Consider the following 27,232-nt stretch of genomic DNA (forward strand, 5'->3'; position numbering starts at 1 on the left):
GGACAGGACGGGATGGGGATAGGATGGGATGGGGACAGGATGGGATGGGGACAGGACGGGATGGGGATAGGATGGGATGGGGACAGGATGGGATGAGGACAGGACGGGATGGGGATAGGACGGGATGGGGATAGGATGGGATGGGGATAGGATGGGACAGGCGAGGCTGTGGATCAGCAGGGCTGGGGCTTTTTTGGGATGCTGAGACAACAGGGAATTAAACAGACCCCTTACTTCTGAAAGTTTGTTCCCAGGTCAGGGGAGGAGGGGAAGAGGGAGAGGAGGGTATCCTAACACGTGAAGGGAGAGGTGTCCCACTGCAAGTTAACGCAGGCAGCAGGGAAAGCAGCCTAGAACTCGCTGCTGCCCCTCAGCATTCTCTATTCTTTTCCCTCAACTAGTGACAGATGAAGCTGGGCAGTTTTCCATCTTGATATTTAATCTGGGTTTATTCTAGATTCGAGGAACCTTTTCTAGCAACAGGTTTTTTATTTAGGCGACATATACTCATTATCCACCATCACTAGATACAATTTCCAGGAAGGGTTTGAAATACTGGGGGTTTTTTCTTATTTCAGTAATCCAAAGGGTTGAACGGATGTATAGTTGGATAAAGATGTTTCTCTTTGCTTAACTTATGCATGTCTGATCGAATATGTGCCATGAGAATGGGCTGGGCTGAGGAGAAGGAGACAGAGAGTGCGTGACAGAAAGAAACAGTGGTTATTTTATAAACATCTAATCCAGTCCATGTGTGAGCCATTGTCCAGGGCTAGAATTAAGTGATTGTAACACGATAGCTCTCTGTTATTGTAAACAGGACACACTGTATTGCTATTGCTGCCTCTCTCGAGAGGAATTTTCAATCTGCGATTTACAACCTTCAAGACAGAGAACAGAGAAGCCAAGACCTACTTATTGAACAAAAATTTGCATCATCTAATAGGGACTCTGAAAAAAAAAAAATCCGGTATTACAACCCCACATATTCCCCCCCACCCCCCCCCACCCCACTGGCTGGGCAAAAGTAGGGTTACAGTAATAAAGGATTAGATGAAGGAAAAAAGGAGGGGGAAATTCAGATTCTTTAGACTCTTTGAAGAGAAATGTAGAGCTCAGTTTTAAGGTTTTCACTCAGATGAATCCATAGAAGTTGAACAAGGTGGTTACAGACAGTACTTAGGAAGCTTCATGCTATCAGATTATTGGAGGAGGGAAGGGAGGGGAATCTTCCTCTCCAGATTTTCCAAGTATACCTGGAAACTCATCACCTTTCCCCTCCCTGCACACACACCTCCGCTCCTCCTCCTCCTCACTCACGCTGCTACTACGTGCTAGAGCTAGAGACACGGAAAGTTAAGTTGCACCAAAACACCCAAGTCTCTTATAAAGTAACCCCTGGTATCACTTTTAACTAAAGAAGTCTAGTAATTAAAAGTCTGAGTTGTTTTTCCACGTTTCCGCATGCAGTCCTAATTAAATCTTTACGATCCTCTCTGTGACTATTAACTGCCAGCATGCTGAGCGAATATCCTGTACAAAAACCCAGCAGGAGGGCGTAATTAGATAGAAAATCAGACAGGAGTCTTCTCATTAACTACAACAACTAACCCACGTTGCTGATGGAGCGAGCTGAGTGCACGCACACGCATAAAGGGTGCGCGCAACCATCGAGTCCAGACATAAGGTGAGATAAGGAGGAAAAACGAGGAAAAAAAAAAAAAAAAAGGGAAGATGATGTTTCACGTTTACCTCCGTTTCTGTGCCATCGAGGTTTCTGCACTCCAGCAGGCTGCAGGATTTGCTCATCATCCCTCGTTGGGAGCTGCTCAGGGAAAGGAGGGAAAGACTTTGTAATTTTATTTTGTGCCCTTTAGGTATGGAGCCTATTGATTATGAGAGAGAGACACAGCCATGCCCAAACACAGCACATAAGGCACCGCTCTGTGTGTGCGCTCATTTGAGGGTGGATTCGAGGAAAATGAAAGGAAAGCTCTCACAGAAAATATTGTTCCATCGCATTTTGGGGAGATGTAATTTTCTCCTAACCCGCATTCCATCTGGAATGTCTCCGCAGAGCACAGAGACGGAGATAAGGGCTGGATGAGAATAAGCTCAGCTTCTCGTAGCAAAGATAAAGTTAAAATAATGAAGTGTTAATCATTGCTTTGCTGAAAAGGTGCTTTGCTCAGCAAGGAAAAACGTGACAACTGCCCAAATATGCAATAACACCGAAAACTCCAAACTTAATAGTAATAGTAATGGGAAAAATAAAATAATAAAGCCAAGTCCCCCTTTTCTTCAGAATTTACCCTAAAAACGGAGCCTGTTGGAATTCTGCAATAAATTGTTCTTACGACACCTCTTCTTTTTCGGAGGTGGCTTTACCGTGCTGAACGCAGATTCGGCAGTAATTTTGGTTTGTTTGTGGGGTTTTTTTGTATCTCCCACTTTCGTTTTGAGAAATGAAACCCAACATTTTCCGTGTCCTCTATGCCCGTCTTTGTTCTCTTCCCTGCTAAAGAAGTTAATTCCATAATAACAGGTGTGCTCCTTGGCTGGCTGCAAAGAAAGGCGAAAAAAGAGGGGGGGAAACAAGGCTTTGAAATTCGGAGACTTTTTTTTTTTTTTTTTTGTCCTAGGCAATCAATTTGATGGTTCATACTTTTGATAATGTGTATTCCCGCTCCTCCCTCCCCGTCCCTACTAATTCAGGACATGGAAGCAACCTCGGGAGCTGTAAATCTCTTTCTGCTCGTCCCCTGTACGATGTGGGCGTTGCACTGCGCTCCGAAAGGCTCCGGCTTTAATTAAAAGTCCATAATGTAAACTATGATATATAAAAAGTAAATGGCCCTTGAATTATTAAGTTGTAGCAGGGTTAAACAAACAAACAAGAAAAAAAAAAGGAAAACAAAAAAAGAAAAAGGAGGAGGGGGAGGAAAGGGGAGGGAGCATTTAAGTTGTCCTTAATCGTGTTCATTTATGTCATGCAATAGATCTTGCAGATGTTGCCAAATTGCCACATTTTCAAAGGAAGAAATATAAAGCTTTATGGAATGCAAAGAAGTCTATGTGATATCTATGTTTTATAAGATAACAAAACCAGTATTGCACCCCATATGCTTCACACCTCTTTTTGTTTTATTAGAAAACTATATAATTTGTAAGAATTTAATTTCCTTGTCGATTGGGGGAAATAATAATAACAACAACAACAATAATAATAATAATAATACCAACGATAAAAAAAAATCCCTCCTCCCTTAGTGAATTAATATAAATGGAAATAACAGGGACCCCAGTTTGGAATGACATGATTTATGTACGCGATTCTTTAATATCCAGTCAATTTGAATAGTGATGTTTTTATATCCACAGTCAGTTGAAGATGCCAATAACAGCGGTATGAACTTATTGGACCAGTCTGTCATTAAAAAAGGTATGGATTATTCCAACAAGCTAGACAAACTTTTACTGTGTAAAAGCGATATCTCCATGATATATTTTGACTTTGGGGCAATGAATTTCTCCGGGAAGCAGGCACCCATGGCAGCAAGATGAATAGTTGATTGGATCAGCAGATAGAGTGAAGGGATAAGACGCGAAAGGAAAAGTTTCTATCCCCGCCCTTCAAAGGGTTTAATTACACGAAGGCTTTCTAACGGGGCACCCCCTGCTCCAGTGCAGCTTCCACCGCCCCCCTTCCCTCCCCTCTCCCCCCGATGCTCTTCGGTGCGGACCCCTCGGTTTTTAATGGGGGAAGGTGTTGATTCCCTTTGGGGCTTAAATGCATTTCCCAGGCGAGTGAAAGGCGGAGAGGAGAGAAGGAGATGCCCATGGAAGGGCAGACTCAGCCCCCTTCCCCCAGGATTCCCCCCTTCCCCATGCCCATTTTTTACATCTTTCTACATATGCGCCCATGATTTAGTGTAACTGCAGAATCACCCCATACTGTTAAAGCGAATGTGATATTAACAAATGTTTGCAGTCTCTCGTACAGCTGTAAGCAAAATAATTAACTAATTAAACTAATTAAATGTAATTACAATAACTCATTTTGGGCGTATTGCAGCTGCTTAATTTTTTTACATTTCTCTGACAGTCACTGGAAGATGCTTGGCGATTAGTGTTGTGTTATGCTGATAGACATTAAACAGATCACGCGCTGCAAATGGAGGGAAAGCTATCTTTAATTATCTAAGGAGTTTCTATTTCTAGATTCAATTTTAAGTACCAGAGATGGGATTTAAAAACGCTGTCCCTTATGCTTACTATCAACTGCGCTTATCTCCAGGACCTTGTTATTGTCAAACGCGCACAAATAATTTAACAGCGACGATTTTCTAGGACGTAAAGCAAAATAACAGGGAGGGTGTTTATCTAAAATGTGTTGAAGGCAGCATGAGGTCCTTCCGTGTATTTATTGCTTGTTTTGTTGTTGGTTGGTTGTTGTTTTTGTTTTGTTGGTTTTTGTGTTTTTTCGTGTTTTTTTTTTTTTTTTTTTTTTAATTTAAATCTCCGTGTACGGGCTCTCTTTCACACACGCGATCAAATTCTTGTTATTTGAGCGAGGACAAATGAAAACTTGAAGACCATTTGACAGCACCATTTATGACTATCGGTTGAAAGGTCGAAGGGTTTGGGGTTGTTTTTTTGGTTTTTGGGGTTTTTTTTAAGAAATAGAGAGTTACTTAACTTTTAAAAAAAATGAAAAAAAAAAAAAGGTGGTATGTTTCTGCTGTTTTGGTTCAATTTGGATGTTTGGTGAGATTTATACTCAAGGTCTGTAACCTGATGGTTTCTGGTTCTATTTTTAACTTTTTTTTTCTCACTCTCCTCCCTCTTCCCCACCCCCACTTGACACCTCATTCACTCCCTCTTGGGTGTATTTGATTAATTGGTACTTGATTTGTGGTCGAGACACTCCTTTCTAAGGTTGTTCCGTGCTGGTCTTTCGCAGAATCCAAAACCCAAAATGCTTTTGTATTTTATTTTTATTTTTTTTTAAACACGCCTGTATCTGTCCCTCCTTCAGCTGACGAGGACAGCGGAGATATTCCCTGTGCGTGCTGGGTGGTGCGATTAGACAGCGAGTAGCACTAAAATGCGAATGCCTGCAATCATTACGTGTTAGGTACAGGTTTTTATATGCTTTAGGCATATATTTAGGTGTGCTTTGTGCGTGTGGGCATTGCAGCGGCCCCAGATGGAGCAGCTGCTGCCTAAAGAGACCCAGTCCCATCTAGGTGGGATTACTTGTGCCTATTTGCAGCCAGAAGAAGAGATACTCTGAGTTTACACATGATGAACAGGAGACACATGCTCTTTCAAAATAAGGTTACCAAAAAGGAGCCTGAGATGCATTTGCTACTGTTTAAAAGTCACTGTAGCAGCATTTTCTCCTTAGACGTAAGGCTGAGATCCAAGAAACTTTCCAGCATAAAGGAATACTGTATTATATTTTCTTCCTTTTTTTTTTTTCTTTAATTTTTTTTTTTTTTTTGCACAGCGAGTTTCCTGGGTGCAGAGGAAGAGAAATGGGTAATAAATAGCAGGTCACATTTGTGGCAGTCAATATTTAATCAGGACGAGGGAAGGAGCAGCGCAGAGAACGTTCAGTATCAATTTCGCTTTGTTCCCTGCAGTTTGTAGCCGTGAGGGTGTACTTTGAGACAAGAAGAAGTTATTTAAACTCTGTGAGTCGTTCTTGCAGGCAGATGGCACAGATGGATAGACAGACACACAGGTATTGACAGGTTTTTGTGCAGGGGAACACTCCTGTGACTCGTATTTGGCAGACAAATCGCAGGGGGTCTGCTTCACCCAATCCCTGTTCAATCCCTAAAATTCTTTAATTGCAAAGTAGTGGGAAAAGTATGATGGGGACTCGAAGCCTAAACTTAATTACATCACCCAGGCTGTGTCTGTTCCTTTATGGCCTCTGAGGCCTGCAGAGGGAATTTCCTCTCTATGCAAAAGGTTTGCCAAAATATTAAGGAAATTATATAAGGATTCATACACGGGTATTGATTTATCTCACGTATCGATCCCACACAACAGATTACATATACCCAGGCTCCTGTTATGTTTGCTATCTGAGCTTACTTGACATTTCTGAAGTAATTTAGTTAAGAGGAAATGAGTTGTTCCCAGTAGAGAGAGCAAACGAGTGGAGTGAAGGTAGCCAGCGTGATAAATGGCTCTTTCATTTGGAGATCTCCAGAGCTCGTTTAAGGCTAATTTTCTGTATTAGCCCCCTTTGAGCTATTAATGCAATAGGCAGGGACCGTGGCCCCTTGTCTCTTAGCTGCCCCATTAGAGCGAGCATTAAGCTACCAAGCCTGAACTCCACTGTGGTGGTGGTGGCGCTGAAATAATGAAAGGTGCTTTTTAAACTCCCCTAATCTAAACTGGCAGAGGGTGGTTAATACGATTTGAAGGGGGCTGGTCAATGAACAATCAATAAACTAATAATGAGAAGGATGCGGTACATTAAGAGTCTAAAAATCCAACAAGACATTAAAAAATCATCTCTAACTCCCACTTCCATTAAGATTTGGGTGGTGGAAGTGGGAGGGAGGGAGCCAGATAAATCATCAAGATGATAATAATTGCCAAGAGCATTAATATCAGATTTAACTCAGCTTTCAGAGCTTACCGGCTGCACACTTTGAGGCCTTTCCCTCACTTTTTTTTTCTGAAATGAAGGGAAGGTTTGCCATGTGTCAGGAATAAAAGATCGAGTCCCCTTGTCAAATGCTCATCTGAAATTTCCTTGGCACTCTCTATGGTGAAAGAAGTTGTCTTCCTGCAAAACCTTACATGGCCTGAGTCCCAAGTTAATTTTTTGTGACTCTGGGGCAGAGTCAGTGACCTTAAAATTATTCTGATGTATTTATTTACTTTCAGCTCTTTCTGACGATAGTCTGCACACTCACATCTGATTTAGCATGAAAGGCCATTTTAATTTGAAGACCTTAATTCATGCTCTTGCAAACATGCCCCGTTGTTCCTCCCGTTTTAAGGAAACACTTGAAAGAAGGTGTCCTAACCTTTTGTTTTTAGCTGTTAATAATCCAGCACGAGTTTCCTCCCCACCCCTCGGAGCAGCTGATAAATCATTAACTGAGAACCACTCTGGCCTCAGCTTTTCAGGTGATGGATCTGGGGCTCATGAGATGCTGCTTCCATGCCACTCATTTCCGTGCTTATTCCTGGATTACCCACTGAACCTGAGGATCCTCTTTAATTAAACGCAAAACAGTTTCGAGGGAATACATTCCACCTGGACATTTATTCCCGGCTTTCAGGGAACGGGGGCTGCGGTGGAGGAGAGGGGGGATGAGTGAGACAGCAGGAAATGCGAGATGAACGAGCATATCTTGTATTTATTCCTTAAAATTCAGATAAGCTCCGGGTCCCTGTAGTTTCAGCCTCTAAGACTCTTTTTACCCGGTCGTTTTAGGCTTGGCTACTGAGTCAGACGGAATCACCACTTAAAGTCCTGTTATTAGCACGGACAAAGGACTTTCTACTCATTTAAAGCCCAATAGGCAGAGTAAAAAATTTCAAAGTAGTTTGAGAGTTTATTAGTAATTAAATTGTCCACGGCATTTTTAGCAAGAAATACAAGAAATGTTTTTATTGATTGATTATTTCACTGAATGTTCGACTACGATATTATTCAGCTGGGTTATTGCAATGATATCAATGGTTTAAAGCCTTATTAAAGAGCTGTTTGCAGGACATAAATCTTATTTCTTTAGTTTTGCTGTAGTCAAAACAGCTTTTTTCACCCTATTTCCACTTGTGCTTTCACATTCGTGCGCATTTTCACACTCTTGTGGCGAGCAGCCCAAGAGAAAACCATCACCAAAAAAACAGGAAAAAAAAAAAAAAGGAAAGAAAAAGCCTAAGACTTAATGTATGCACAGAAAATTGTAAACATGTAAAGAACTGAAAGCTTCACGCTGAGTTTCGCCATGCTCCATTTCCCCACCATTTCCTGCTGTCGTTCTAAAGCGATCTCACTCATCTAGAGATCCCGTTTGCAGGAACAGTATGCTTATAATTACTAACAAATCAAGCGGCTACTGTTGCTCTCCCGGTTTATTGATAAGCTGAAGAGAAATGGAAGGGGGAGAAATGACAAAGAGGCTGGAAGCAACCACAGAGAAAAAGGGGGAAAAAAAAAAAAAAAGGAGGAAGGAAAAAGATAAAGGGATGAAAAAGGAGAGGGGGGAAAGAGAGAGACAAAGGAGGCAAATAGAGAAGTATAAGAGAAGGGAGAAGGCAGAGATTTTGAAAGGGGGAATTATGTATTTGTGAGTGCTCACAAACACACAGAAAGTAGTTTGGGGATGAAAGCAAATCGAACAGTTTCTGCCTGGGATGACAAGAACTAGATGGGATAAAGTGAAAGCAGGGGTGGTGGGGACGCTGCATGGATATGTGTGTGTTATTCCGTGTCATTTCAGCAGCTGTGGCAGTCCCTGACCAACTGGGGAAGTTGACATTGGCTAAAAATATACTCTGCATTGGGGTTTATTTACATACGCACAGGGATTTGACACATGCAGCTGCACGCACGGACGTGGAGATCTCCTCACCCACAAAAGCTCCACGTTCTGTTATCTCTGCTGATGTCTGGGCTGGATCTGAAAAGCTCCAGCCATGATAAACATATAGATATGATATAGATAGAGATAATTCATTCCATGGCAAACACTTTTTTGAGGCAGCATTAGGTAATTTACAGAAGATATAGAGCCTAGATAGAATAAATCTCTCTGAAGCTATGAAATTGCGATAGATATGCTTACACCGCCTGGCAAGCCTCTCAAATGGGCTCAGAGCTATCAGGCTCCAGCTGATGGGTTTGTTCATACCAACCTTTTCAGGGAATCACTGCTAGGAAAAGAAGCTGAGGAGCTCTTAGCATAGCAGGGAAGGGAGCCAGGCTGCTTCCCAAAAGCAATTTGCAAGGGGAAAAAAAAAAAAAAAACAACCCAACAAAAAACACGGAGCACGTGAAAATCCATAATTCAAAGGTTAACTAATGTAATGAGTGCTCCAAAAGGCCAAAGCGAGTGGGGTGAGGTACATTTAAGCATTGCACGGGTCCTTCTCTCTTTAGTGAGTTTGGACTAAGATCAGATGTTCGTGGAATTGCTGCCTCTTGTTTAATTTCTCAGTTCACTGGACAGTGACCTGATAAACTGGTCACTAAATATAGCCACGGTAAAGGTGTGCTCTAACCACGGAGCCCGTGTGTTTGTCCCAAGAAAAAAAACACAGTCATGAAAATCTGTCTGGTGGCACTGCTTCAATCCAACTTTCTTCTTTCTTCTTTTTTCTTTTTTTTTTAATTTCTATTTTTTTCTTCTTGATGCCTCACTCAAACAAATCATTGTGCATGAAATAAGAGATATATTTATATATAATGAGGGGGAAAGTACAAATGTAATTTTTTGGTCTGCGGGTACTGCCTCTGATATACAGATGAGTTTTTTCCTATAGAATCAATGGCGAAAAAAGAGTTTAATAATGGCAACGAAGGCAGGAGCGGGCCTCTAACTCTTTTATAACTGTTTCTGAGCCATTCTCAAACTATTTGAAACCGCCTTTATGAGCTGCATAAAGTGCCTAACTAAAAATAATAGAGAAATAGGAATCCATTTCACTTTCCGATTCCCTGAAGTCAAGCCACTCAAAATAATTTGTTTACACTGGAGACTACATACAAGGCATACGAAGCAATATGTATATCTAAAATCGACATGCCTTTTGGTTTTTAGCTGTTATAGAGCTTTTATTGTGGGGGTCTGGTCTGGCAGTAGGAAATGATCTGCAATAAAAACAGTGAAACACGGTTGTGTCTATTCCATGCACTGAGGTTATAAATTTGGCAATTGCCCAGTAGTTAGCACTTGGTAATATATTAGGATACCCGATCTTATTGTTTAGCAACTCCAGACGACTTAAATATCCGCTCAACCCTAATGGTTTGATTCTCCAGATATGTTGCAAATAAACAGGGCTTTTATGACTTAACTGACATGTATTATAACTACCTAAATAGCTGGCATATGTGCATAATAGAACCTTATTATTTGCCGAATTGGTTTTGCAATTGATTGAGTGGAAAGGGGAGATTGTGGAGCAGTATCTGCTTGAAGAGGGTGTGTAATCAATTAGTCTTCTCCTCTGAAACATGCCCGCTGGACTGCCAGGTCTCTCTCACCAGCAAAAACCCCAATTCCAGTGTATATTTTCTATAAGGAAACGCATGTTGCCGTGGATCTGAGAGGAAGCTGCAGTAGCAGCTGTCAGCTCTTATTAACTCCTGCATAAAACATACCTTAAGTATGGTTTGTTATCAATTACTTGCAGAAATGAAACAACTGGGAAAATGCAGCGAGGCTCCCTATAAATTAAAGTGATTGGGTGATTGATTAGAGCACCTGCTGTAAATCATAACAGTTACACACAATTATGAGGGAGCTATTTTAGTTCATTTGTAAACAAAATTCATGTCATGGGGGAATTGCTCTCAGTTTTAGTTTAACCAATTTTTTTTTGTTTATTTCTGAGTGTGTCTGGTTGCTATTATAGGAATTTGTTTGTTATAATCCCTTGGTTGCTCTTAAAATAACCTCACTGGTTTCTCAGAAATACTTCTTTTTATCTTGGAGAGAACAACATGGTTTTATTTAGTTTAGTTTCACTTTATCATTCTCCTTTTAGTTTTCCCTATAACTACCTTTAAATACATGTTGCAGTAACTAAATCAGTTTAATTTAGGGGCAGGAGAGTTCTAATTCACGGACAGCACAATATGATCAGAGTGGAGAGCACCATGGTTAGACCAGATATTTTTTTTTCCTGGTGTTCATCTTTCTGAAGGAAAAGACTCATTTTATTTCATAAACCAGACTTAATAAAAACACAAAGCAATAACAGAGCTGTCTTCTCATTGCTGTATCCTCCAGCCTTGATACTTATTTAAGACAGCAACTCCCTTTGTGTAGTGAATTTATTCCTGGCTCAGCTTAGCAGTAATGGAAACATTAGCCAAAAAAAAGTAAATTTTCCTCTTTTTTTCCCCTCCAGAAAGGCGCTGTCCGTTGTACAAAAGGCATCGGGGGGCTCTGGGTGAGACACAGGCTCAAACCCGAAAGTTGCCAGGTGCTTGCCAATATGTATTTTATTTCCCAATGATCAAACCCTGCATAGAGGCTGTACTGTACCACCCTTCTCTCCATCCATCATTCATGGAGCACTTTCCTAGAGGTTGGGGGAGCAGCACCCTTTAGGTTGCTGGAGGTAGCCAGAGATTCAAAATTCCCTTTCATTTTGCTGTTCTGTGCATGTCAGGGAGACTGTGGTTATCCTGTGCTCCTTCCTGGCGTGATGGTTTCTCTCTCCCCTCCTCCCGTTTTCTTTCTCCAGTTCCGGTTCCTCCAAAATCTGTTACTTCTCTGATGATGAATAAAGATGGCTTCCTGGGTGGAATTTCAGTCAATACCGGAGAGGTGTTTTGCTCTGTACCTGGCCGCTTGTCTTTGCTTAGCTCAACTTCAAAGTATAAAGTAACTGTGGGAGAAGTTCAAAGACGCCTTTCCCCTCCAGAGTGTCTGAACGCGTCCCTCCTAGGAGGAGTACTTAGAAGGTAAGAGGCTGGGGAAAACGTGTCAGTGTGTCTGGGCCTCCATGCATGCACCAGAAATCCTTGGTCAACAGCACAGATGATTTCAAACATGCATTGATCCTACTGTCAGAGCCTGTGTGTGTAATGCTGGGGATAAGGCAAAAATATGCTGTGTTCAAACATTGGGATGAATGTATGGAGAGCAGAGAAAGATTTGGCCTTGTTTATCCACAAACGAAGGAACTGAGACAGAAAGACTTTCTCCTCGTCCATGCACACACACTTTCTGTATTTTCTCCTCCTCACACTTCTCTCTTAGAAAGTGGACAAGATAAAATGCCATGATGGGCACGTTTCAGGCTGAACTGCCAGTATTTCAGGACCTGATGTATTTCTAGGGATTTCCTAGATAAACCCATGAGGCTTCCTCTGTATGGCAATAATGATCAGGCAATTATGTCAATTATGGCACGTGGTGTCACACACGAAATTGGCAGGGATCTGATGGGCAAACTGTAAGGTAGGCAAGTACCCGACTTAAGAAAAGCCACCAACAGGGAGCTCTGAAAGCCAGAAACTTAGTGTTTCACACCGAGAAAGATGCTAGAGCTCATAGCTGGTCTAGGGGCTTTTGCTGCTTAATATTTGTGCAAGTCACCCACTAATGTCCTGGTGGGTTTTGCTGAAGATCTCAAAATTGTTGGCATTATTGGTACTGAAGAAAGTGGGGAGCAAGGAATAACCTTGAGGTCCTGTTGCCTCTCCATCGTAACAAGTGGGGGACTGTGCTTTTATGTAGAAGCAACAAGAATTTAAACTCTGAGACCATTAGCTGGAAATGCTACCAGGGAGAAAGGGGTTTTTCTTCTTGGCAGTGCCTGAGGGACTGTGAATTGTCAGCAGGGCTTGTCTGTAAGAAAGATGAGCTCAGGCTCTATCTCCAGTCAAACAGGGGAGAAGCCATGAGGGAACGATATGAGGTACCAGTTCACACACACAAGCTGAGAAGGTACAAGATGTCATTTTCTGTGTGCGAGGTAGACACCAAACTGGAATAAAAATCATAACTTTTAGACGGGGACAGATGCATGCAAATTGACAATGAATAAACTTCAGATCACATTTAAAAGCTGCTAATCTTAGAGGAGGAAATATCTTGAGAACTCCTATAGCAGCCCCTAGAATATGTTTGCTCTAAGGTGCTTTAAAATGAAGTTGATATTTTGGGTTCCCCCCTCGTCAAAAATTCTGTGATGATGTCAAGGGCTCTGGTTCCATGTCTGGAGACGAGGGGGAAAATTCTGCTACATGTGTTTAGTCACCCAAATACACACGTGAGAATTAGGGTCTCCTAAAATAGCTGCTGTTCCATGTGAATGTCTGTAATCATTGCTCAGCTGCCAGGGAGAGCAGCAAAGATTTTTACTTACAGATGCAAACCTGCCTGCTCCTTCTGTGAGGCTACAAATGGAGCAGGGAGAACATCTGAGAGATGCTCTGTAGAAAATATAATTACCAAGGTAAAGAAGCATTATTATTGAACTTTAACAGATTTCTGGACGTGGCCCAAGCCATAATTATTGGCTGCTGCTGACTTCAGTTCCTATCTTGAATCTAAATTTTAAACAAGATTTTGGTTGAGAGCAGATGAAATATAGAAAGCTGCTCTCTTGCAATTCTGACATCCAGCCCTATTTACTTCGATATAGAGTAGTGGAAAGACAGCCTGGCTTCTCTGTAGCTTCTGGTTTCCTAAGTGTGAATTCTAATTCTCCAACAAATTTTAAGTAAGAATTAGGAGAAAGTTGGGATACACTTTGTTTTTAGGTGCCAAAACTCTCCCTGACTTTGCAGGTGTCAAGATTTCATCCCTGGGGGTTTACATATGTATGAGTGTTCGAACAATAGCTCTGAATTTCCCACGTAGACCTCACTCACTCTTTCATTGCCCTTATCAGTAACCTCCGACAGATATTCCAGTCTTCCCTCAGGCAATCCATTCCCTCTTTATAGCACCCTGCCCCAGGTGAGCTCTTCCTCTCAGCATCGCCTCCTCGCACAGGAACACACTCACAGGCTGGCAAACAGTTTAATAAATATTTCCCTCCTTTTCAATTTATCCACAGGCGCGTGCAAACACCCTTCGAACTTTTCAGGTTTATTTGTTTTTTTAATCCCCTCGGAATAACAGAGGGTTTAATCTTTTTCTACCTTCCTGCCCATCCCTTTACTACATCTTAACGCAAGCTGGTATCATACCCACTTGCTCTCTAGATTAGAACGTCTCCATTAATTATTGCTGTTTGATGTTATTTGATTTCCTTGAATAAAATCGGGAGAAAAGTGGGTTCATCCCCACTTCTACCCCTGGGAGATATTAAGAAAATCTCAGCAAATCCAAGCAGAAATCAACACCCCCAGAGTCCTTAAAGTTGAGTGAAAACCCTCCCAGGCTTCGCTGACTGCACAGACTAAACGTTTCTTCCAGGAACACTGCGGGGTTAATCACGATGTTAATTTCTTTGCAATTCTAGAGCCAAATCGAAAAACGGGGGGAGATCTTTGCGAGAAAGGCTAGAAAAAATCGGTTTGAATTTACCAGCCGGCAGGCGTAAGGCCGCAAATGTCACTTTACTCACCTCCCTGGTGGAAGGTAAGCCGAGGGTCGCAGCTCCCTTCACACCCCTGCCTGCTCTGAGCTCCTGTCTGACAGTCATAAACCAAAACAAACCAAATCGAATGAAAACTAACAAAAAAAACCCCCACCAACTTTTGGGATCAGGTGGGAAAACCTTGTGGAGGTGAAAATCAGGGTGGGTTAGGAGGAACTCCATCACTGTTAAGGATACAGTTCCCAAAAAAGAAGTCACTGTCTGGAGGATCAGTGATCCCTCTTGGTGGCAGGAGTGAGGGAGTGTGTCTGTGTGGGTACGTGTGGATATGTGTGTGAACACTTGTGTGCATGTGTAACTCTGCAGGGCAATCCCATTCCTCATGCTGTTAAATTCCACCCTGTGATCTCCAGCTCCAGGTCTGCTCCATCCTCCCGCTAATTCGCTCCTCTTGAGCTGATTTATGGCATCTACAAGATGCTCAGTGAGGAAAAAATAACACAAAATTATTTGTTAAAAATACTTTTTCTTTTTCTTCTTTTTTTAAAATTTTTGATAAGAAAACAGGGCAATTTAAGAGTAGCAGAGCTCAGTTTCCCTTAAGGTGGCTGGAGCTGAAAAAAGAGACCAGCTTCTCCTAAGGAAGGAGAGAGGGAAGGTCAGACTGAAGTTTCAAGTCATTTCAAGTCAACTAATGTCATTTTGGTGGCCAGCGTGTTTCTTTGATTTGTGGTTTCTGTATCGACAAGGAAAAGTTAGAGCCACTAATAAGTTTAGAGTTATGTGCATGTTTATGTTAAGAGAAGTTGGACTTCCTCCAAAAGAAACCTAACTGGAATAGTATGGATGCAATTATGAATTATATGTGTCTACATTACACATGCACACCGAGAGGCGTATAAATGATCCACTTATCTCTTCTGCGTATAAAGCGAGCATAAATATTTGTGCTAGATATTAACTTTTCAACTCTTTGGATTGAGTTATGTGAGCGACAAGACCTCGCTGCTTGCAGAGCTGAAGGAAGGCTCGGGAAAGGACGGGGGCTGAGCTCTGTCTGGTACCCGCATGTGGGTGATGCCGAGAGCACGGCTCAGGGTGGGTTCCGGGTAAAGGGTCTCGGTGTAGAAGGTGTGAAGCATTTCGGGGGGCACAAGTGCCCTTGAGAGCCCTGTTAGTGCAGCTTCACCCCCGCCGTGTGTGCGGAACACCGTGCGCTCTGCCCGCAGCAGCACCAGCCCCTCCCCGAGGCTGCTGTGAGGCTCAAAAGCCGGTGGGGTTGTGTAGTGATGCTAAAATCTGTGTCAAGTGTGCAGTAAGGTGTACATTCCCCTCCTCTCCCCTGATTCCCTTACAAATCAACAGTTTGCCTCCAGAGAGTTCCCTCCTTTTGGAAGAAGCTGCACCTGATGGAGTTTTATCTCCTTTTTTCTTTCTTTTTTTATTTTTTTTTCCTCTCCTTCCTGCCGGCAGCCAGGTTTAGCATCTCCAGGAGCAGGAAAGCTCCGGTCCGTCCCGGCCCGCGTTGCCCGAACGCTGCCTGGGAGGACCCTGCCCTGCTCGGGACCCCCCTCCAGGCTCTGCCCTTGCCTTCATTAACCGGTTTGATGATTAGCGAGAAGTATTGGAGAGCAGGAGATGACGTTGGAAAGCAACTCCTGATAGTTAAAAATAACGTGGTCCTGGAGTTATTAGACATACCTGCTTGCTGGAAATCTTCCCCCTCGTCCCTCGGGCGATGCTTTAGAGGGTTTAACGCTTTATTCTAGAGGGGCTGAGCTATAATCTGCTGGAATCCCTCTAGAGTCTGAGGGGTTTTTTTTCCCCCTCCTTTTTTCCTCCTTTCTGCAGTTACTGTCTTCTTCTTGTGGCATGAAGTACATCTGTAGGAGTTGGATGACACAAACCTCTGTAGGCAAGAAACCTGAAACCAGGCAGGCAGGAAAAGTGAATTAGAATTAGAGTTAGAATAATAATTATTTTGTTCACAGAAAAAGTTGCCATTAGTTGTTGTCTTTCCACCCGGTAGACAGGAGTCTTGTTGCGTGATGGTCAGTTAAAAATGCAGGTTGTTAAATTGCCATCGGGCTAAATGCAGTTGTCTCTGTAATTTTACAGATGTGGGATAACTGTGATAATGATGCGAGTGCCCTGTGTGTGGGTAAAGTGTTCCTATAACGTCCCACAAAGAATTAACATTAATATTAACAATATATCCGCATCTGTAAAATTTTGGGCAATGTTCTGCGGTGTTGAAACAGAAATGGTTTCTCTGCTCTTTAGAGAAGTTTGAATCCTTAGTTTTTCAGGTTTTGACCAGTTTCCTCTCTCATTTTCCTTTGGTCCAGTTAAAGTTTTGTGTGTGTTTGTGGTGGGTGTGTGTGTGAACTCTTCCCTCGGTTCTGCCCAAGCAGCTGCTGGGTACGGACCGACACGAGTGCAGCTCAGCAATGACAAATCTCCTCAGCTCAAAATCTGTCCCATCCACTTCTGTCCCCACAACAGGGCTGCTGGGGGAAAAACACACAACTGCAGCCTGTCCCTGAGGTGTTAGGGATGATGAGAGGTTTCCAAACACGGCTCCAAGGAGCTGGTGTCCCCCAGGGGAGCCGCGGGCTCCGCCCGGTGTCCCGCAGCCAGCCCAGCCCGGGGCCGGCGGTGCCCGGAGGTGTTAATTCCCTTCTCGTTCCCTCCAGGTGAGGCCGTTCATTTAGCTCGGGATTTTGGGTACATCTGTGAAACGGAGTTCCCAGCCAAAGCTGTTTCTGAGTACCTGAACAGACAGCACACGGACCCCAGCGACCTCCACTCCAGGAAAAACATGCTGCTTGCTACAAAGTGAGTGCCAAGTTAATTCATCCCCTTCTGCCCTCCTCGGAGAAAATCCTCCCTGCCCTCAAACTCTTCCTCTGAGTTTGGAAAGCAGACGGAATTTCCAGGCTCTAAATTCCAGCAGCCCTGCAGGGAGGAAGGATGCTCGAATGGCCCGAAGGACCTCTGCACCCTTTGCAGTGCGGTTCCTGCCAACCAGACCCTGCCCCTCCAGAGGTTGTAGGTGATGCTCCCCTAGCTGTTGTACATCACTTCCAAGCCACCCCCAATTAAATAATTTTTATGCAAAGTGGACCAAAGATTTATATTTTGCTTCCACAGTGTGTTTGTCTGTCCCTCCTGCTGCTCACACACACCTGTCTGTCTGCTACCAAATTGCAATGCTTTTCCCATATGATTGAATTAAAAATATATATTAAAAAAAAAGAAAAAAATAAGAAAAAAAAAATAAAAGCCCACCACCATGCACTTCTAATGATTCTCTGTTTGGGCCACCCCAACCCATCTCTCTCCCTTGGGACTTCCTCGGTGTGTGATGATTTACACCAGGCTGTGCCTCCCAGGCTACTCACCTGGTGCTTCATGGTTTGCTCGGGTACTTGGCAGTGGGTCCTGAGTGTTCACACATCTTCATCTGCCAGGAAGAAAAAAGAGGGGAAAAAAATAAAGAAAAGAAAGAAAAATCCCAGCCCAAACAGCTCTCATTTATTTCATGCTCTGGGACGTGGCTTGCCTCTGATGACAGTGTAATTTAAAGAAATATATAGAGGGTTGAAAAATCATTTGCTCAAATTTGTCCAGATGTTTCTTAGACGTGATTGGAATTTGATTGCCCTTTTCCACAGGGTCAGAAGATATTAATGTCCCAGAACTTTAATTGCTCACAGACCCTGCTTTGCTCTTTGAAGATGTAAAATGTTGGACTCATTACTGTTTGTTCTCCAAATTCAAAGTTTCCTCTCTTGCACTTTCTTAATGGATAATACACATAGAAGTAGACCTTTATCTTTCTCCACCCTCTGAAACCTTTAACCCACTGGGAATTTCAGAGAATTTCAGAAGATGAGAGCTGAATGTCTTTTTTAAGGGTTTCTTTTTTTCCTTTTTTTTTTTTAAAAAAATATTCTGGTCTTTTTTATCTCCAGTCCCTGGGTAGGCACCTATCTTAAAAAAACCTGATTCCTTTGGGTATCCTTAAAGAAACTATTCCTGTGGGAACCCCACCAGCCTCCAGGGTTTCTGCTTTGCCCAGGCACCTGCTGACTTGAAGGTCTTTTGGAGCAGAGTAATTCAAAAGAAAATGTTTGTGTGTGAATTCGTTAGAAAAATCAAATCTGATTTTTCAAAGATGCAGGCAAACAACCAAGAGTCAGATGTCAATTCTGATGTGTTAATTGGGGTGCCATGCCCCCAGAATCAAATGGGAAGTGCTGGCTTGGCTTCTCATGCCACAAACAAGCCAGCATGGAGTCCCAAAATCCTGATTTTTCTCAATACTTTGGCCCAGCCTGAGCAATCTCAGAGAGGCTCTCAGAGGTTTTAGCCTATCCCTGCTCCAGGTCCCTGTGCCACCCAATAGCTCTCAGTGCACAGCTGTGGTTTCCTGCAGGAATAGTATAGAAATACTCTGGGAGCTGCTTTGAGCCAGGCTCAGACTTCCAGGAGGTGCTTGGCAGATCCAGACATTGCCCTTTCAGCCTGGCTGTTCCTGAAGCCACCAGGCAGGGCTGGGTTTTCACAGTGCTTCAGAAGCATCCTTGTGGCTGCTGGAGAGATTTTAATCTCCAGAGCTGGTGTCATCCCCTGAAGAGCATCAGTCTGAGCAAGGAGCTGCTGGCCCACCATGGCTGGTCCCCAAGAACAGCTGGGGGGAAAGATGGTGGCAAAAGGGTCCCATCCCATGCCTTGGGATCACTTTTGGCCTGAACCTGCCCCTTGGTTGTCACAGAGAATTGCTGGATGAGCCTAACAACCACTGTTCTCTCCCTCTCTTTGCCTTTCTGTCTTCGCTGCAGGCAACTTTGTAAAGAATTTACAGATCTCTTGGCCCAGGACAGGACGCCCATTGGAAACAGCCGGCCCACCCCTATTTTGGAACCGGGCATTCAGAGCTGCTTGACTCACTTCAGCCTCATCACTCACGGCTTTGGGGCCCCCGCTATCTGCGCTGCCCTCACGGCCCTCCAAAACTACCTGACTGAAGCTCTCAAAGGCATGGACAAGATGTTCTTGAACAACAACACTGCTAACAGGCACACATCTGGCGAAGGACCAGGTAGTAAAACTGGAGACAAGGAAGAGAAACACAGAAAATGAGAGAGAGAGAGAGAGAGAGAAAGAGAGAGAGAGAGAGAGGAAAAAAATTAGAATGAAAGAAAGGAAAAGAGAAAAAAAAAGTTAAATAAATAAAAGGAGAAGAGAGAGAGATAATCTTTTAAAACAAAACCGTCTTAATTCTAGCTTTAAAAATACTGGATTGGGCTTTGGAAGAATTCTATTAGGTAGGACAAAATAATAATAATAATAATAAAATAAAAATAATAATAATAAAAGAAAGACAATAATTTAAGAACAGAGGAGCACAATGGCGCAAGACCAGTGGTTCAGAGTCTCTTGCCAGGAACATGTGAAGACAACTACCAGGATTTTTTTCCCCACTTCTGTTCTTTCACATTTTTTAAATAATGATTGGGGGGGAGGGGAATATAATAATAATTAATAATAATAATAAAAGAAAGAAATGAATAACTTATTGGAAGAAATCGGAGAAACATTTTTGGTGTCAGTGCTTTGATTTCTTGAGCTGCACGGTCTGTCTTGCTATTATTTTTTGTTTTATTCTTTTTTATTTTTGTTTTGTTTTGAACAACGTCCTGTCTCCACCTAGACTAAAACAATCTTCCAGAATGTTCTTTTCTGAGCAGCCCCATGGCCTCATTCCCCTCAGCTCTTCCCACCTCATCTCACCACCCTGGTTCTGTCTAGACTAGGAAAGGAGTGGAGCTCCCAGACCCCTCACCAAGCCATCAACACCAGCTGCGTTCACGGCAGCGTCTTAACTTGCGGTGCCACCAGAAGGGACGTTCGGGGTCGCCGTGGCTCAGATGAATCTGCCAGCTCTATTTTTTAAGAACTATTTTGTGTTTTTTTCCTGGTCTAGACAGACTCTCTGTTTAGATTGGCAGCGTTTACAGGTGTGTCTGGGTGCGTGTGTGCCTCTGTGCGTGCATCTGTGTATGTGCACACCCGGCTCCCCAGGGGGGCACGGGTATCCCCTGTATGTTTGTGGATATATATGTATATATGTGGATATATACATATATATATATATATAAATATATATAAAATATGTGTGCGTAGCCACGCATATTAATGCATGCAAACATACCTTTGTAATTTAGTAATTTTGTCTTTGATGGTAAAATGCCTTGTCTATAATGGGTTGCAAAATTTTGGAAGTAAGGTCTGGTACAATGTCAGCGCTATCTGATTTCTTAATTTTCTGAGATCTCTTTTTCTCTAGGGAGTTTTATATTCCTAACTATGCCAATATTTCAGTCCTTAATTTCCTTGACTAGTGTGTGTGAGAGAGCTCTTCCCCCATTTTTAAAGAACTGTTAACAACAACAAAAAATGAGTGATATGAGTATGTAATTCTTTCTCAGGAGTATGCACTATTTTATTTTCTTCTGTTTCCTAAAGCTTTGCCCGCTTGGCTTATGAGCTTCTTCAAAGAGGACTAGAGATCCCTACACAATATATCAGGTACAGAGAAAAAAAATCCACAATTCTGATATTCTGATACTTTTTATTTTTTGCTTTTTTTGCTTTTTCAAATCAAAGCCAGTTGTTACTGAATTCTGTAGGTGCACTTCTTTAAAGAAGCTCAAAGGGAATAATTTGAATGAGATAAAAATATAAGTTGAAATCGAGGTGTACTGTTGCAAAGAGAATAAGAGCTGTGTTGAATGTTACGGCACTTGCTTGGCACTAGGATTTTGTACCCAGGGAGGAAAGAGTTGCCATGTGAGCTGGCTCCTCGTGATGGGAGTGGGGAGGGTTTGCCAGGGAATATCCTGATTTCTGAGCTCAGTCTGAGGAAATCTGTTTCTCTTAGAAAGCTTTATTTAAAAAAAAAAAAAAAATGTCTTGTGACTCTTGCTTTAGAACAAGTCGGTGTGGTAAGGGGGGCAAAAACTTCTTAATTCCAGTGTTTTTCTTGGTGGTTTGGTGTCTGACAGGATGTCTTATGCATATGATTTGGGGTGGTGGGGGTGAAGGGGAAGTCTTATTTCTTTCCTCTCTCTCTTTTTTTTTTTCTTTTTTCTTTTTTCAACATACGTTTCTTTGTCTTCTCTGGTAAAAATAACGCTGAAGTGTAAGGATACGAATTTCTGTTTGGATTCTGTGGTGTCGGGTAATTGCATGTGTTACTCAGTGGGCAGGCCTTGTGCACTAACACATCTTTTTGCTTATGTCAGAACTGGGTGTGGGTAAATCTCCTGGAGCCACTGGCAAAATTCCAGTGGGGTCAGGCCTCCCCCTAAGATCCCCGTGAAAGCTGCAGGACTCAGCCCCACCATCCCAAGCAGGCACACCTGAACTCAAAACAAGAGAGAGAGAGAGGAAACCTTAGCCTTGCTTTAATTTTGAGATACCTTCCAAAGTGGATAGTGAGGGAGAAATAATTCAGCAATACTCTCAACATCCCTTGATGAAATGTTCTCAAAACAAAAGAGCAAACTATCCTCTTGTCCCTTGGCTCTCTGAGACGTGGTTACAGCTGAGGGCCTGCTCTTCTTTTCAAATTTTCATGCAGCCAGGCCTCAGCTCTTGTTCTCTACTTGTGATTTGGGCACAGGTGGCAATGGAAATCCAGGGATCATCCAGCCCCAAGGAGCAGTGGCCCCTCCTGAGCTGCTCCTTGCTCACGTACCTTTGGTTCTTCTGGGGCAGTGTGCTGTGGGGGCTCTCCTGTGAGGAAATGGGCAACCGAGGCAGGCAGCCTTCTCCATGAGCTGCTGGGATGAGTTGGAGGCAGCCTTAGACCCTGGCATGTCCCTGCCAGTGGGATTGGTTGTGGCAGGGATTGTCACATCCCTGTGGATGTCACCAGGGGAGGTGTGGCGGTCAAATCACGGATCCCCACCAGCAGGCTGGGGACCCTCAGACTGAAAAATAACATCCAGGCAGCCCCCAGTCCTCCAAATCTTACCCCTTGTCAACCACCCCAAAGTCCATCAGGCTTCTGGGGAAGGACAATTCAGGCTCCAGTGGCCCGGCACGTGATGCAAAGGGAAAGGGAAAGAGGAGATCTGGGGAGGAACAAATGGCCCCACCTGGAAGCACAGCTCCCTTCTCTGCCTGATGGGAATATCCTGTTTATTGGAGCAGAGAGCCAAGTGTTGGATGTTGCCTTGCATTCCCCCTGCAAATAGGATTTATGAGGAGCCTGTGGGTCCAGCCCTTCAGCATCACCCGGCCCAGTGGGGCTTTTGGGTGTGGGGAGCTTTATTAGACTGAGAACAAATTAGCTCTCAGTCCTCCACATCCCCAGCTGCATGTGCAGGGCCATGGGAACCTGCCCCCTGCCACCCCAGAGCTTCCAGCTGAAGGCTTTGGGGCAGTGTTGGGAATGGCCTTTCCTTGTCTTTGGGGAAATGTGGGGGATTCTCTGTTCAGCTGCACACGACAGTATCCCACCATCACTGTGGATTAGTGGGGACAGGGAACCCTTGGGAAACTTCTTGGGGAAAGATTTAGGTATGTGAGGGACTGATCCTGCTGTTGCTGAAATCTCCCCTAGACACAGGTTTGGTCACCTGGACCACGCCTAAACCTTGAGCAGGTTGAGGGAAGAGTTTCAGTCTGTCCCTTGTGCCTTCTACCTGGAGGAGACAAACTGCAAATGCCAGACTGTGCAGTGCTCAGGCAAAATAAAGCCAAATTCCCATTGACTGCAGTGGGATGTCCTCCCTCCATTTGCTCCCCAAAGTGTGGAGACAGAACTCACAAGGTTTATGATTGAAAGCAATCAGGCAGAGAACAGGAGAGGAGCACAGCTCTCTGTCCTTCCCCCCAGCTTAGTGTTGGTCCCAGAGGGGATTATCCATTGCTTGGTGGCTCCTCTCAGTGCTGAGTACAGAAGTCACCCCCAAACTAAACTCAGCCTCCCTCTTGAAGGCATTTTCCCGCTCCCCTCCACTTTCCCAGCCCCACTACTTGTGTTGGCGGAGCACCTCAGACGTTTATCTCATAATTGAGTTATTAAAAGATTTGGTTTCCTCGGGATCATAAATCAATAAACAGGAGGATTAACACGGCAGCCTTGCTTTGTAACTCAAGGGAAAAGTTTGAGGAGAGACCGTGAAAAGTTTGTTTTCAAACCAAACAGGTGGGTTGCTGTAAATTTTATTTTATTCTTAGTCTCCTTTTTTTTTTTTTTTTAAATAACAATTCCTTAATTGCCATTGGAAAGATCTTTATTTTTGTATGCTCCCTGACTTTTTTTTTTCCCTGGTTGTTATTTACGCAAGATGTGAGGGAAACAAGAAGCCAATTTTATGGGAATCCTTTTACAACCCGATGGTTTCTTTAAAATCGGGTTGTGTCTTGTCCCACCTAATAGAAATTCTCTGTGAGAAGCTGTTTAAAGTCCCTTTGCATCCCAGACCAGTCTCTCCCCGAATCCCCAGATTTGCATTTGGGGCTGGGAGGGAGCGGGGGAAGGATGATTTTAAGACCTTTAGCTGTGCCCAAAGGGCTTCTTTCCCTTCCCCTGCTCCTCCCTGACCGGTTTATCACACAGACCTGTCCGGCTCTGCTTTAACACATTTCTCCCAGAATTTGGTGCTTGTTTCAGCTGCCGTAAGCATTTACCAGATCGACCCAGCCAATCTCCCCCTCCCCTCCGGCTTCCCTGTGTGAGAGAGACCGTAGGCTTTTTACAAATAGTATATTTTCTTATACAAAGGGAAAAAAAAAAAATAAAGCATCCCCAAACACACTGGCAAACGCCTGAACATTTCGAGAGAGATGAAACACTGTGTGCCAGCGAGAAATAAGGCAAAAAAAAGAATAAAAAAGGAAAAAAAAAAAGACCCAAACAAATGCAAAGCTCTGAAAAAACGAATGAGAAACTGGTAAGATGAAAGAAAAAATAATAAAAATTTCTCCTTTTATGCCCCAAACGATCCCTTTCACCTCCTCTTCTTGAAAAATCTGACCATGCAGTTAGAAATATCAGTTTATCGACTCTTCCTGAGAAGACATGTGGAGAGGCATTCAGTATTGAGTTTGTATATATTTATTTATGCTTAATTTAACGGGAATGTGTAAATATGGCGAGCAAGTAGTTTTTGGGTTATTTATCTGTGACTCTATACCTCTGTGAATGGGTGGGGGAATTTAAAAACGAAAAGTATAAAAAAAAAACAAACAAAAAAGAAAGAAAAAAATAAAACAAACAAAAAAAAATCCCGCTTGACTAGATAGTATCCTATCTGAATCTTTTCTGTTCTTTATAGACAAGCTGTTATGGTAATGGGTAGAAATTGGTTTCTTGTCCAGTGATGACCTGATTTACATAAATAATAAGAATAAGAATAAAAAAAAAAGAGATTGTTGTGTTTTGTTGTATTTTCCTCTTCAGTTTTTTTGAATGTTGGTGCTGCTTTGATTCTGCAGACGGATTTACTTATAATGCCAAGAAGTCTTTATTTTCCCAATCTAGGCTTTGGGGAAATTCAGGACATGTCTCTACATTAAAAAAAAAAAACAAACAAAAGACAAAAAAAAAAAAAAGACAATAAATATTGCTTCTCAGAAATGTTGGTATTTTATTTCTGTCTGACTCAAAAGTGTCCATATTTTTTCCCATTCTTACCTCTTCATTCTAAGCAGACCTATAATAAACCTCATGTCATGTTAACGTGAGCTTTTGTTTCATTTTGCTTTAACCAGCTGAATTCGGAGTAAACCTTTTTCTTTCTAAAGTCTGAACCGCTAAAAGAAAATTTTATGTCAGCTTGCAGCTCAGCAAACTTTTTTTCCCTCCCACCGCTATGTTATTGTAACTGTACATTTCGCTTCTGCATACCTGGATGTCTGTAAATAGATGTATATTTATATATACTCTTCTATAGAGATCGGGAGTGATGTTCGTATTCACAGTGCGGGTTTATTTTCTACCTTTGGGTCTACACTTGCAGCGCCAGCAATTAGCAAAAGGAAATATTCAAAAGAAAACTTATTTCTCCCCCTTCCCCCTTCCCTTCCCCTCTGTTCCCAAATTTAGGTTTGCAATCGCGGCAGAGCTGAGGGGAGATCCGGATCCCCAGGGTGAACCCGGAGCCACTCCGGAGTGACTCGGGGTTTACCCTGCGGCTGGGGAAAGGAGGAGCAGGACCAGATTAGGGCCTCAGGATCTTTTAATTAACTGTTTTTTACTGGTATTATAGAAAACACTTTTTCCTCCACCCCTCCCCACCGTGTTTCTTTTAAATTTTTTTTTATTTTGTTTTCTTTTTTAATTTTTCGGGTATTTTTTTTTTCCTGGAAGGGACTGTCAATTTAACCCTCCGCACAGTCACTCTGAAAACAAACACACACGTGTGCTCGAACGGAGCCCTGAGGGTGGAAAACCGGTTTAGAGGCTCCCTTTTAGTGCGGTGAACTATTTCAGTGAAATAGCCGGTCTGAGGGCTCTTCTGGGCTGGGGTTTATCTGCTGGTTTCTAGAGAGAGCGGTCGATGTTTGGAGAGGGCAGACAGAGAAGTGCAGGAGCCCTGACAGGCGGTGGATCGGTTTTTGCAACTTAATATTTCTCTCGGAGGGGATGGGGGAATAGCAAAGAATAAATCCATCCCCACCTCCATCTCCCAAACTACCTCCCTTCTCCCTCTCCTTCCAGCTTGGACTGCGGGAGCCGGCTCAGCTGATCGCCCACGGTGTCCAAAATAAATCATCATCTTCATCATAATAAAAAAACCAAAACCAAACAACCTTGCAAACGACGAGCCCAAAGTGTGTTCTATGGGAAATCTTTCGAGGCTCGGCTGCCTCGGCTTCAGCCAGGCTCGGACTCAGCCGTGACCTACTTTCTCTCCGTGGTGTGATGGCAAAAACGCCCGGAGCAAGTTTGTGGGGCCCGGGATGGAGGAGGCGGCTGGGTGGGTGTGGGGGACGGGGACAGCAGAGCCCGGGGTCCAAGCACGGGGAAAACGAGCTGGGGGAGCAGCCGAGCTGCGGGAGAAAGAGCAAAGGGCATCCCCCGCTTTCCCCTTCCTAATTTTTACCGTGACTTTGCAGGGCGGGGAGCGGGGACCCCCAGAGTTCCCTCCTCGGTCCCTGTGAGCAGCTGCGGGCAGGTGTGGGGGTAAGGATGCCGCTGGGCTGGGAATACCTAAAGCTGAGCTGATTCCCTAAAGCCAGGCTGCATGCCCCGCTTTTTTAGTTTGTTTTGTTTGCTTTTGTTTTAATCGCACCGATAGTATTATTTTTAGTAGAGCACATGTTTTGCATGAAACCTTCCAAAACAGCCCTAGCCGTTCCCAGCGGAGTCTGGGGGGAGATTGTTTGGAGGGAGAGGGAGGGATCAGGAAGTTTCTCTGTTTCAAGAACTGTGCAACAGTTATGTAAAAAAGGGATTAAAAATCAAAAAACAAAAAAAAAAAGCCCAGAAAAACAAACAAACAAAAACAACAACAGCAACAAAAGAAACAAAACCAAAACACCGAAGCAACGAAACCAAAAAAACCAAACCAAAAGAAAAACAAATGCACCGGGGAAAGCTCTCTTGTAACTCAGCAGAAGGACCCGCTTGTGGAAACCGAGGGCTTCCTTTTAAACGGGACCCGACAAAACGAGGAAGGGCTCATCCCGAGTTTCCCAGGCTCCCGGCGACTGTGTCAAGGTTGCAAATTCAAAGCTCATCCATGTGTCTGTTTATAATAAAGTGCAGCTCGCTGCTTCGGGAGGCAGTGCTGTGTCCTGCCTTCCCCCGGGCCCTGCAGCCAGCTCGGACACCGGAGCACTGCGCTCTGGAAACGCGGTGTCAGGAAAGCAGCAATATTCCTGCTGATCTCCTCCACTACATTTTCCTAGTGATCTTCAACAAGATCAGATTGATGTCTCT

The 27,232-nt window shown here is 43.4% G+C and overlaps 1 protein-coding gene across 6 annotated transcripts in view; it reads left to right on the forward strand.

The window, feature by feature from the left end:
* TFAP2B (transcription factor AP-2 beta) overlaps positions 1 to 26,106 on the forward strand; it is a 34,086-nt gene extending 7,980 nt beyond the window's left edge. For 3 of the 6 annotated variants that reach the window (XM_015623334.3, XM_033513115.1, XM_033513116.1), the window contains 5 exons: positions 3,382 to 3,442; positions 11,455 to 11,674; positions 14,188 to 14,306; positions 16,962 to 17,103; positions 19,113 to 19,460. In XM_015623334.3, coding sequence (XP_015478820.1) covers positions 3,382 to 3,442; positions 11,455 to 11,674; positions 14,188 to 14,306; positions 16,962 to 17,103; positions 19,113 to 19,413 — 843 coding nt within the window. In that variant the 3' untranslated portion in view covers positions 19,414 to 19,460. Of the gene's footprint in view, positions 1 to 3,381; positions 3,443 to 11,115; positions 11,191 to 11,454; positions 11,675 to 14,187; positions 14,307 to 16,961; positions 17,104 to 19,112; positions 19,461 to 20,799; positions 25,028 to 26,008 lie in introns of those variants that run through there. The other 3 variants (XM_033513113.1, XM_033513112.1, XM_033513114.1) reach the window with 3 other exon arrangements.
* The last annotated feature ends 1,126 nt before the right edge of the window (positions 26,107 to 27,232 follow it).

The sequence above is a fragment of the Parus major genome, chromosome 3 (genome assembly GCF_001522545.3).
Source record: "Parus major isolate Abel chromosome 3, Parus_major1.1, whole genome shotgun sequence".
NCBI lineage: Eukaryota > Metazoa > Chordata > Aves > Passeriformes > Paridae > Parus > Parus major.